Genomic DNA, 12,106 nt, shown 5'->3' on the forward strand with positions numbered 1-12,106 from the left:
TAAAAGACAAGGGGGACAGGTGGGAATGCATAACCATCAATCTACATTGATATAAACAGATAGACGGAAATTAAAAGTTAGATATTCTGTACAGGTTTTACAAAAGACAGGAGTAAATAAAAAACTTATGTAGTAACAAATCCAACAATCTAAGTTAAAGAGTTAGATAGACAAGAATCACAAATCTGGCAATTAGCAGTAAACATAAGTTATTGCCAAAGCCTATAATGTAAACTAACCTTAGTGATGAGTGGATAAGGGATCAGTGGGGCCACTGGAAACCTGCGAAAAATCTGCGGAAAAATCCACAAAGATTAAAACAAACAAACAAGAGTTCATATTACTCTGAAAAACAATTTTCTATATGTTTACACTGTAAGCAATGCAAGATTTCTGTAACATTTTCTTGATTTCAAATTACTTGATAATAAAAAAGATTTCACTCACTCTATAACCCCTCCCATGACCCACCACTTCCTCTCCCTCCAACACCCCCAACCAGTGGAATAAGGAGGGTCTCGCACTAGCAGTGCTTTTTCCTTGATCCCTTCCAAGACAGAGGAAACAATCGTAACAACAAAATTTACCCATAATTCCTGCCATAGAGCAGAATTTCTTTGATTCTCTCCTCCCAACCCGTATCAAACAAATATGTCAAGTTATTTTCTCCTTTGCCATTAATGGGGGAAGAGGAAGAACAAACCCTACAGGTCTCAATTACCCTATACCTGACTGACTCTTAACAATTACCATTCCCAATGATTGGCAGTTCACTAGACAGGTTCTTATGGTCCCATAAGGAAGAACAAGCCAAGTAATAAAAATGTATCTGGCCACGAAGAAAACTGAAGATGGACTAATAAGGCAATAAATCCAAAATAGTATGAACTATAACTACCCCTTGATATTAAATCACAATATATGTTTCATAGTACTACTTTTCCAGGGCATATACAACCCATTCATACAATACACTTCCAATATTTTTAAAGAACACTCCCTATAATTTCTCTAAGTATATCCAAATTAAATGAATATAAGAAAACCAAACATTTTCTTTCAATCTGGACTCCCTACTGTTCAATTAGCTTAGGATGACGAAAGTAGGTGATGATAAAATACACTGGGGAGGAGTGTTTCATCTCATGCTGCTCTTTCATAGTACTCCAGTTATAAGGCCAATAGCATTACTGTCCATGGAAGGAAATGAGACGTGACTTATAAGGAAAGGTGGCTAAAAACTTGAAAATGGGTCAAAATCCTCACTGAATGAGACCTGGTATCCCGCTTGGAGCAGAGACAGAAGAAAAATAATAGGGGAGTAAGGCAAAACAAGGCCAACCCCTTTGTGACAAAAGGGGGAAAAAAAATCTTACTTTGCCCCTTAATATCAGTTCCTATTCATCACTCAAGTCGGGGTTTTTTTTTTCCCCCTCTTACTTAATGAATCCACAAATATGCACAAGCTTTCATGTCACTGCATTTCAAACATGCGAAACAGGAACGTTGTGGTAAAAAAAAAATTAGGAAGTTAGTTGGTAACACATAGTCAAATTAGCCTTAACACTATATTGTTATAAACGCTAGTCACTCTACTTTCCCCTCAGAAGTTGGAAATAATGAAAGCACAAGAGTGACAGTACAAAATGTAAACTGTAGGAATGACTCTGTTGTCAGAAATCAGTAACACATACGTCCTCCTTCTTTTCCTTCTTCTTCTTCCTGGGGTGAGAGTCAGATTCTTGCGAGGGGGCATTGAGCTCGCTGGAGTATTCCCGTATTAAAACTTCAATGGCCCCTTTGATCATCTGATCTCTTCTCTTTGTTTCTTCATCTAAGGCTTCTTCATCATCATTAGTGACAGTTTCTGGCCTGGCATTCTTAAAAAAAAACAAGGCAGATTCAGGAGAGGGAAGGGGGAAATCAAACAAGAAAATCAAAATCATTCTAAAACAAGTTAGTACACAAAACAAACATGTTTTCTCCCAAACATCTCTGCAGTCCTATTAAACACAGATTTGGATTTATTCCTAACTTCACAAAACTAAACTTCATTTGTTTTATTGTTTTTTCCTTAGATACACTGTACTTTACGATTTTCTTTTCCTTTCTACCCTTGATAGTTAACATTCTGACCCCTAACCAGCTACAGAAAGACCGAAATCACAGGGCTAGCGTACTACACATCTGCAAAGCTTTCACAATTTTTCAGATTGTCTTGCTCAATACCTGCACAAACTAATGATGTTTACTGAATAACTCATTCAAAGTTGAAAACTTTATTACATGAAAAAAGCAAAATACTATTTTATGTACACTATGGTAGCCACCATTTAAAATAAACAAAAACAGCGACTTCCCTGGCGGTCCAGTGGTTAAAGACTCAGCACTTCCACTGTAGGGAGCACGGGTTTGATCCCTGATCAGGGAACTAAGATCCCATATGCCATGCGGCACAGCCAAAACAAAACAAAAATAAACAAATATAATAAAGTGTTCAAAAAAATTTAAAAAGTAAAATAAACAAAAACATATGTAGGTTAAACAAATAAAAAACACTTGATGGCTATATACAACAAAATGCAAGCATCAGGAAGGTCAGGGGCTGAAATGATGGCTTCTTTTTTCCCCTCTGCTTTCTACAATGTGGGAATACCACTTATAAAGCTCATATATTATACGCTAAAAAGGAATTGACTCTAAATACTGCACATCTTTCTCCCCATGACTTGCAATTGTAACATTATAAAAATTGTAACATTATAAAAATAAGTAACTCTTTGTAGGACTTTATTATCATTATTATTATTATTGTATTTTTGGCCAAGCCACGTGGCTTGTGGGATCTTAGTTTCCTGACCAGGGATTGAACCCAGGCCCTCGGCAGTGAAAGCACATTCTTAACCACTGGACCACCAGGGAATTCCCAGGACTTTATTATTTTTTAAAAGAAGTCGACTGTTACTTGTGTTGATGTGGGAAAAAAAAAAAAATTTTTTTTATTGGTTTCCAATGTTCTACTATCCTTCTTGTTTCTGTCTGTTTTATTTTAAGGCTCCTAGTTAAGGAATTAATCCAGTTCAAATGACAAAATTTAGAGCATGACCTCTAGATAATTTCATTACCCTCAACTCTTCTTAAAACCTGGAAAGGTGGGAAAGTAAGACAAAGAAGCAACAAGATAAACATAAAGATGTACGTGTACAAAAATTTTTGTAACTTAAAACTACATACATACTTGGGTAAACATATATTGTGCAAAGTTTCAGATACAAACAAGAATTCTGCTCTTCTGGACAAATGCTGGCTCTTGGTCACAACGCATGCAACTCTATTCAAGGTGAGTTTCATACCTTGTACCTCCTTCATATAACCTAGCCGTGATTTCATAACAACTGGCATTCTGAAAAGCTATCTCCAATGGATACTTACTCAACAAGCATTTATTTCTTAAATTAATTTGCTCAACAAACTTTTAAGAGCCTACCCTATGCAAGATACTATGTTAGATGGTAAAAAATTCAAAATTAAAAAAAGAAATAACTTGCCCTTAAGCATTTAACAATACAGGGTAAGAGAAGGATATGATATAGACAACCTTCACGTAAGTCATTAAATGTGATAGTATAAAACTAACCACTCTTTACTTTCTCAAACCTGCCTCTTCATCTAATCTTCCTGTAACCAACTTTCTACTTGGCATCTGGGATAAAGACAAGATGCTTTAACCAAGGACTGTAATTAAATTGTTTACATTATTTACCAAGAACATTGTAAACTAAAATTGTGGTGATGTGTTGTTCCTTTCTTATTCTAAATCAATAACATATCACAATAAGGTCATTATGCAGCTTTCACTAAAATCCCTTCAGTGAGACTCTGCTTCTCCAAAGGTTTTAAATGAAAGAATTAAACCACCAGTAACTTGTCACTGAAACCGTAGGTCCTGAGATACATATGGCTATTTCAACCCAAATACTCAGCTGTTGAGACCTAAATTCTTTATTATGAAAATATACCTCATGAGGGAACATCCAGTCTGTGTTTAGCATTTTCCCTACATTCTAAATTTCTTTCCATGAACCGTCTATATCTCCATGCTTTTTTTAAGCATAAGGACTGAGGTGGGGTTATAAATCCAAAGGCTTACTCAACTAAAAATACTCATAGCCCCTAAATTCGCTACCACCATCATCCTAAACCAAAACTTAAATATTAGTATAGCTGGTCTTACCTAAATTAGAAGTAAAGCATTTGGAATGAACTAGTTCACACCACCTTACAAATGACTACTGCCCCTTGATCTATAGAGAAAATGTACATTTTTAGAAGGAAAGCTTATGAGCCCAAATCTCTTAACCAATTGTTAATGTAAGAAAAACAAAAGTAGCAATATATATCATGGAAGGAGAAGTTATTTTTAGTTTCAACTTAAACTCTACCTCTGGGTCCTGAACCACAGACAGTTTCCTGATTTCCAGTTTTTTCTTCCACTTCAGAAACAGAAAGCACATTCAGTAATACTAAGCAGCAAAAAGTGAAGGGTTTGGAAGTACAAGAGGATCAAAGAAATCAACTGAATATCTGAGATGTTTACATGGCCCACCTATTTGGCTCTTTTCAGAGGAATTAAAAGCTTCCATAGTAAAGCTGCTAGCTGGAGAGTTAAAAAGCAGCTCTACTAGACTCACTCTTTGGCACTGACCTCTAGAGTTCAAAACAAGAACTTCTTTGGGAACTAAGCAAATGCAGAGTTCTTTCTTTTGAGAAAATGTACATTCAACCAGACTAATTTCCAGGCAAAGATGTGAAAATGTTCCTACCTGCAGTATCTGATCTGTCCTCAATTAAAATGTAAAGCAAGCAGCTCTTTCCAAAGATTAGCTGTACTTCCACCGCTTGGCAGAATTCATTCTTGAATGTGTGATTAACAAGCACTATCTGTGACGATCAAGCAAATATCTCTACTCCTATACCGCTACTGCTGAACAACCAGAAAGCAACAGGACATGGACTAGATCAGCATGGCTACCCCAAATGAAATACTTTTACTAAAGGTCATAAAAGTTGCTTCTACAAATTCTGCAAAATCCAAATAAAAGCTTTTAATCAAGCTACTACTCAAGGCATATAGTTCCTCTTAAAATTCTGGGTCAGGAAAAATCTCTTTCTAGCCAAACTCGTGGTTCTTTTTGAATCGGAGAACTATACAACTAGTATTTTTTCTTCTGTCTGGGAATCAGGAAAATGTCTGGATAGGTAGCATACAAGTTTCTCAATGTCTCATTCTCATGTCACCTACTTTAAAAGTCACTATTTTCTAAATTTCTCCAATAAATTGACAATAAAAGAGAAAGAACAAGTATACTTTCACATTTTACCCTGAAAAATCATGACAAACCTGCAATCTACTCCACAATATACTCATATTGGCTTAAGCTGTTTGAAAAAAAATTTTAACTGACAGAATTGTTCAACATTTTCATTTTACCAGTACTGCTGAGTAAAATCGACACTCCAAGAAAATATACCATGTTTGTCTTATGACTTCAAGTACCTCTGGGCACCATGCCAAATGCACCCAGAAGTCATGTCTGTTAATTTTTTAAATTTCATTTTATCTGAAATAACCGTTCTGTTTTTATTGGAGGTGGCTTCAATTCCATTCTTGAAGAAAAATATAAACAGATTTCAATTGTGATTCCTCTTACTAATGGTGATTACAAAATAAATCAAAGTCACACGATTATACATTTCCTTATTTATTACGTAACTATATAGTGAAGTGATTTACTTCATATTCAGAGTACACCATCTGCAAATGCCACCATTTAAACCACCTCACAAGCTAAATTTCAAGCACAGTAAAACAATGAATCCAGGGAATTATATAAAAAACTTTGACGACACTGAATGCATGCTTTATTTTAAAAAAGAATTCAGTTATCACAGCAAGGAAAATCTAAGAAGTCTTGCTGCAGACAGTTGGCTTTTTTAAGGTTTTACTGGTATGACAGGCAATAGTGCTGATATGAGATAAAATACAATTTCTCTGGAGTGTAAATTGTGTTACTTCCTTTTAAAGCTAGGGAAAGGCAGTAAGATTATCAGGTGAGCAACATAACTGCAACTGTTATAATAAATGTTCACCCCATTCTTGTTATAAGCAAGACCTTAAGCCAGGTTCTGTGGAGGTACAAGATGAAAAAACATAGTCTGTGAATTTACTGTCCTGTCTATCTTATAATCAGAGAATGCGGGATACGGGAATGAAACAGGGTACAAGGAGCTGTGAGAGGGCAATACAAACAATACATACGACAAAGCAGACTGACATAACAACAGTAAAATCCTGTTTTATATGAGAAGAGAGGATTTAATTCTGCCTGAGAGGAATCTAGGACTGATGACAGCTATATGAATCAAGCAACATTTTAACTATATGGATAGAATTTCAACAGGGAGCTTGGATGAGCAACAAGGACATCAAAGCACAAAGGAGTTTGTAGGGATACATGACTGACACATGCAGGGAATTGATGGAGAAAGCTAGAAAGGTAGACTGGAGCAAGCCTTGGATGCCATGCTAAGAATATAGGCTTTACACTGTGAGAAATTCAAAACCATTAGGATGCATGAGCAGGGGAGGGGGCTGACATAATTATACTTATGTTTTAGAAATATAGGGCAGTACTATAACAGGCAGATGAGAAGAAAACTAAATGTAGATAAATCAGTTAAAATACTATTACAAATCCAGAGAAAGACAAGATTAAGTGAAAAAAAAGCTGTTTACAAAATAATACTTCAGAATTCAATCCTCCATTTATAAAAGAAAAATAAACTCACATATTCCAATTAAAACTATATTCACCCATACAGAGAAAAATGCCCTGAAGAATATGCAACAAAAATGTCTACAGTGCTTACTAATGATGATAGAATTATGGGTGATACTTAATGTCTTCTTTATAGGTTGCTCTATTTTTATGAATTTTTTTTACAATGTTTTTGTAAAGGAGGGAGTGGTGGAACCAAGAAACCTATTTCTACTTTGAATGATAGTGAAAAGCCTGAAGAGAGCAAAAAGGCTGTTTTGTTTTTGTAGAGACAGGAAGGTAATAATGAATCTATTTTGGATCTGTTCAGCTTGATGTGTCAAAAGGAACTAGGAAGGGAAAACAAGGAAATATACACTCAGGTTTTAGCTATTTTTTGCTTTGTTGAGAGGGAATAATAATGTATACATTACAATACAACATACAAAAATTTCCTTTACTTTAGCTTCACTTAATAGAGCCACCACCTGATGAAAGTAATAAGACTTATTTTCATTCATTTTAGAACCTATGTACTTCTAAACAAGAGGGCAACTAATAAAAATTTTGTAGGTTGAAATATATTTTGTACTTACTTAAAAGCTGCCTTAATGAATTAGCTCTGTTTGGAATAGTCTGTACCAGTGTTTTCTCTGGCAAGTTAACCTTGTCCAGCCTCCCTTACTACCTTCATCCCAACCTGGAACAAGCAAACCAACAGTCATCCACCCACTATGGGTAGATAAAAGACTTAAAATAACTATAAACTATAAAAACACCCTCTTGATGATCTTGTGAAGCCCCGTATTAGATTTTTCATAATGAGAAGTATTTACACTGAAAGAGCACAGCTGGCCTAGAGAAGACAATGCTATAGAAAACATACCCCATTAGAAGCTTTCTTCTTTGCTTTCCATTCATCCAGTTGTGCCTTTGTCTTTGCATCAACTTTAACAAGTAGCTTCTTCTCTCCAATCTGCAGGTCATGCAATAACCTGAGTGCACGGAGGGTTGATTCAGGCTCCTTATACTCACAGAATCCGAAGGCTAGCAATGGATGTAAAGAATTAGTGAAACATCAATACAATTATGAAAGATGAAAAATATTTATGAAAAATTGAAATCATTATAGACCAAACATTATAATACAGGGATTATTTATTTTGTCACTCTTCCCTTTCCTTCAATTACCTTTGATACGGATTTCACTTTTAGTACCCTCAAACAACCAAAAGAAATAAGAGAAAACAAAAACAGGGGAAAAGAAGAAAAATTCTCATCAGGCAAATTGCTACTTATTAGAAGTGCTGATAAAATATTTAGCAGAATCAACAAATTTCATGATTAATTCTTTTAATTATTTCATCAATTCATTCCATCCTGACTTCCTAACAGCTACAGATAAGTGAAAACAGGCTTCCTGAACCTAAATACAGCACTTTTCAATTCAGAGATGTTAAACTACAAAAGTACTGATCTTTTATTCTAGTTACCAGTCTCATTTTTCTGTATCTGTTTCATTTTAATAACTAGTCTCACCATTATTACCATGACTTTAAACAGATATTAAAACAAAATTAAATTTAAGAGTAAACATTGAAAATAAAATTAAACAAGTGAATCCAAATATGTGTATGGTTAATGATACAACCACATATTCTGAGTGATTTTAAAACAGAAAATTTGACCATAGATTTAAGTTTGATATATCCTAAGGACAAAAAGACCTGTCTATAAAAAAGAAAAGTTCAGGGGCTTCCCTGGTGGCGCAGTGGTTGAGAATCTGCCTGCCAATGCAGGGGACACGGGTTCGAGCCCTGGTCTGGGAAGATCCCACATGCCGCGGAGCAACTGGGCCCGTGAGCCACAATTACTGAGCCTGCGCATCTGGAGCCTGTGCTCCGCAACAAAGAGAGGCCACGATAGTGAGAGGCCCGCGCACCGTGATGAAGAGTGGCCCCCGCTTGCCACAACTAGAGAAAGCCCTCGCATAGAAACGAAGACCCAACACAGCCATAAAATAAAAAATAATTAATTTAAAAAAAAATTAAAAAAAAAAAAGAATCAGAAGAAACATTTAAAAAAAAAAAAAAAAGAAAAGTTCAATAATCATATTGTTGATGACAGTATTGGTGCTATTGGTCTGAAACTGCTGTATGTGAAATGTGAGATGATAATAATAATAAATAATAATTATTTAATAGTCTATCATCCCCAGTGTTGAAGCTCAGGATTCTAAATGTGGAAGAAAGGAAATATAGACATATGACAGAAAAGATTAAATAAAAAACTTTTAGGCTTGAATTTGAATCAATGTGCACTGGCAAAGCAAAAACCACACCACTCCTACCATGAGTACACCTCATTTCCAGATGGCCATTTTGGAAACAATTTCCCACTGAAAGGAATCAGAGCTTCTTGAGAAATGGCTGATACCAAGTCTGGGGCAGAAAAACTACTAGCTGAGCTCTGAATATCTTGTCATCCCAGATAACAAGGAAGCTATCAAAGGCATCTAGGCTTTTGTCAAAAATCACCAAAGATCTAATTTCCAGAGGCAACTTGAGAAAACTTAAGCTTCACTAGTGATAATGACAACTAATCCACATTAAATATAATAACAATTGAATATGCTTCAATCTAAAACTTCAAAATACTTAAAAAAAAATCACTGGTAGAGGATGCTGACAACATAAGATCACTCTTTTGAAAAATGAAAGAACCAAAGCATTTATCCTGTTTTTCTTATAGAAATTATACCTCTAAGTAACCAAATAGTATATGGAGGAAGAAATTTATCCTTATAGATGTATTCTACTAACAAATGAAGATTTTTCTTCAACGAAGGAAAGACAGAATTCTTCCCAATAGACTGTTACATTTTGCAACCCTCCAGTGAGGGAATCAACATATGCACTGACAATCAACAGCTGCTAACATTAAAAAAAACCAACAAACAAAAAACCCAATATGACTCCTAATGAAAGAGCACTACCTTTAGAGAATTCTTACATATAAAAACAATCAACAAAAATAACGCACACAAACTCAAATCTGAGCAAGTCTCAAGCTACAACTACCAACCAGTTTGCAATACAATGCAGAGGATAGAGATGCATGGCACATAATTCTACTGGAGCTGCAATAAGCAAATCCAGACTGAAAAAACACTACTGGGCAAATGACCCAGTTTCACCAACAAATAATTTCAAGGGAAATAAGAGAGACAGAAGAACTAAAAATATTAAAAGAGATTCAAAAATATGTCAATCAATTGCAATGCATGGACTTTGTATGAATCCTGAATCAAAAAAACTATTTAAGAAACTGACATTTAAGACAGCTGGACATCTGATCATTGACTGGATATTGACTGAATGTTGGATATCTGAATACTGACTTAATAATTAAGAGAAAGGTGTTTTTTTTGGTCTTATAATTGTATTTTAGATATGTTTTTTTAAAAGACCTTATCTTTTACAGACATACTAAATATTTACAGACAAAATGATCTGGTGCTCAAGATTGCTTAAAAATAATATAAGAAGGAAATGGGTAGGGTACAGGTTAAGCACAAATGGCACAAGTTGATAAATGTTAAAAAGCTAGGTGACGAGTACATGAGAGCTCATCATACTATTCTGTTAATTTTATATACATACGATTTTTTCCATAATAAAAGTGTTCAAAGGTTGTGTATCAAACAGGTGTCTCTACCAACTAGTATGAAAAGAACAGTTTGCTTTCAAGACTAAGAGGTTATCACATCATCTCTTCTCCTACTTTCTTCCTAAGTCCTAATTGTTCCATCTTGATCATACACTCCTGCTCTGAAACAAAAAGGACTTCTTAAAGTAATCTTATAAGAAATCAGTTAGTCTGAGTAATTTTTTTCCCTCTCCTACCTCCTTCACCGTTATCCTTTTCTACTTTCTAATCTCAACTCTCAGCCAACATCTTCCCAATTCCCTTTAATCCTATTAAAGAGTGAAGACAGAGTGCCCGTAGAACACTCCTACGGTTAAGGACAATGAGAGTAAATGCAAATGTACTTACGCACACAGATTAAGATGATCTCAATAAATAAGGAAAAATTTACCTACCTTGAAGTTTTCCAGATGCGCCTTGTACTCTCTTCCAGCTCAAAACCAAGCCACATTTCTGTAAAAGAAAACAAAGATCTTTACCACCTAAGCTAATTTATCATGCAAATAAAGGGCACGATTATATTCCCACTACGAAAAAATGGAAGTTAAAAAAAAAAACAAAAAACTTGTCAGCAACTAAATGTTGCAATTCCCACAAACCTACTATATGAAAGAAACATACAACAAATCATTTTAAAGGAAAATATAAATTCTTACTGATTCTTATTTGTAGGAAACTGCCTACCTTTCAATAAATTAGACACTTTACAGTTATATTTATCCTACAAATATATACATAAAACCAAAATGCCCAAATATTATAATAGTTAAACTATAATAAATTTAAGTAAATATTGAGTTAATAAAGACTACGTTTTAAAACATATGTATATATTATAAAAGATTTTTAATGACACAGGGAAATGCTTGACATGGGATGCAAAAATACCTTGAACCATGAAATTGCAGACATACAATAAGATTTTTAACTATGTAAAGAAAAAAAATTTCCATAAAATGATCAGAAATATTCCAAAATGTTAATGGGGCAGGTTGTCTGAAGGGTGGGATATTACACACTTTGTTTACTTCCTAAGTTCTTAAATATTATTTCTAATTATTAAAGTAAAAACGAAGGTTTAAAAAAAGTTTTGTGGAAAAAAATAACTGAAGATTGCCTGTCAAAGCTGAGAAATAAGTGGATTTTTCTCTGAAGGGAAAGATATTTCCCTTCAGAGAAATTACTAAAGTGATAGTCAAAGAATTGGGACTTCCCTGGCAGTCCAATGGTTAAGACTCTGTGCTTCCACTGCAGGGGGTGAGGGTTTGATCCCTGGTTGGAGAACTAAGATCCCACATACTGTGCAGCGTGGTCAAAAAAAAAAAAAAAAAATATATATATATGTATATGTATGCATAAAAGAAAATTTCCCAGGACTTCCCTAGCAGCACAGTGGTTAAGAATCTGCCTGCCAATGCAGGGGACACGGGTTTGAGCCCTGGTCCAGGAAGATCCGCGGAGCAACTAAGCCCATGTGCCACAACTACTGAACCTGCGCTCTAGAGCCTGCGAGCCACAACTACTGAAGCCCGCCCGCCTAGAGCCTGTGCTCCGCAATAAGAGAAGCCAACGCAATGAGA

The 12,106-nt window shown here is 35.0% G+C and overlaps 1 protein-coding gene across 4 annotated transcripts in view; it reads right to left on the reverse strand.

Moving 5' to 3' along the window:
* The window catches only part of RBM25 (RNA binding motif protein 25), a 51,090-nt gene that overhangs the window by 20,193 nt on the left and 18,791 nt on the right, over positions 1-12,106 (reverse strand). For all 4 annotated transcript variants that reach the window (XM_082451614.1, XM_082451612.1, XM_082451613.1 and 1 more), the window contains 4 exons: positions 10,922-10,979; positions 7,705-7,865; positions 1,695-1,880; positions 240-293 (listed from right to left, as the gene is read on the reverse strand). In XM_082451614.1, the coding sequence (XP_082307740.1) occupies positions 240-293; positions 1,695-1,880; positions 7,705-7,865; positions 10,922-10,979 (459 nt within the window). The remainder of the gene's footprint in view (positions 1-239; positions 294-1,694; positions 1,881-7,704; positions 7,866-10,921; positions 10,980-12,106) is intronic.

The sequence above is a fragment of the Balaenoptera physalus genome (genome assembly GCF_965194825.1).
Source record: "Balaenoptera physalus genome assembly, chromosome: 2".
NCBI classification, from domain to species: domain Eukaryota; kingdom Metazoa; phylum Chordata; class Mammalia; order Artiodactyla; family Balaenopteridae; genus Balaenoptera; species Balaenoptera physalus.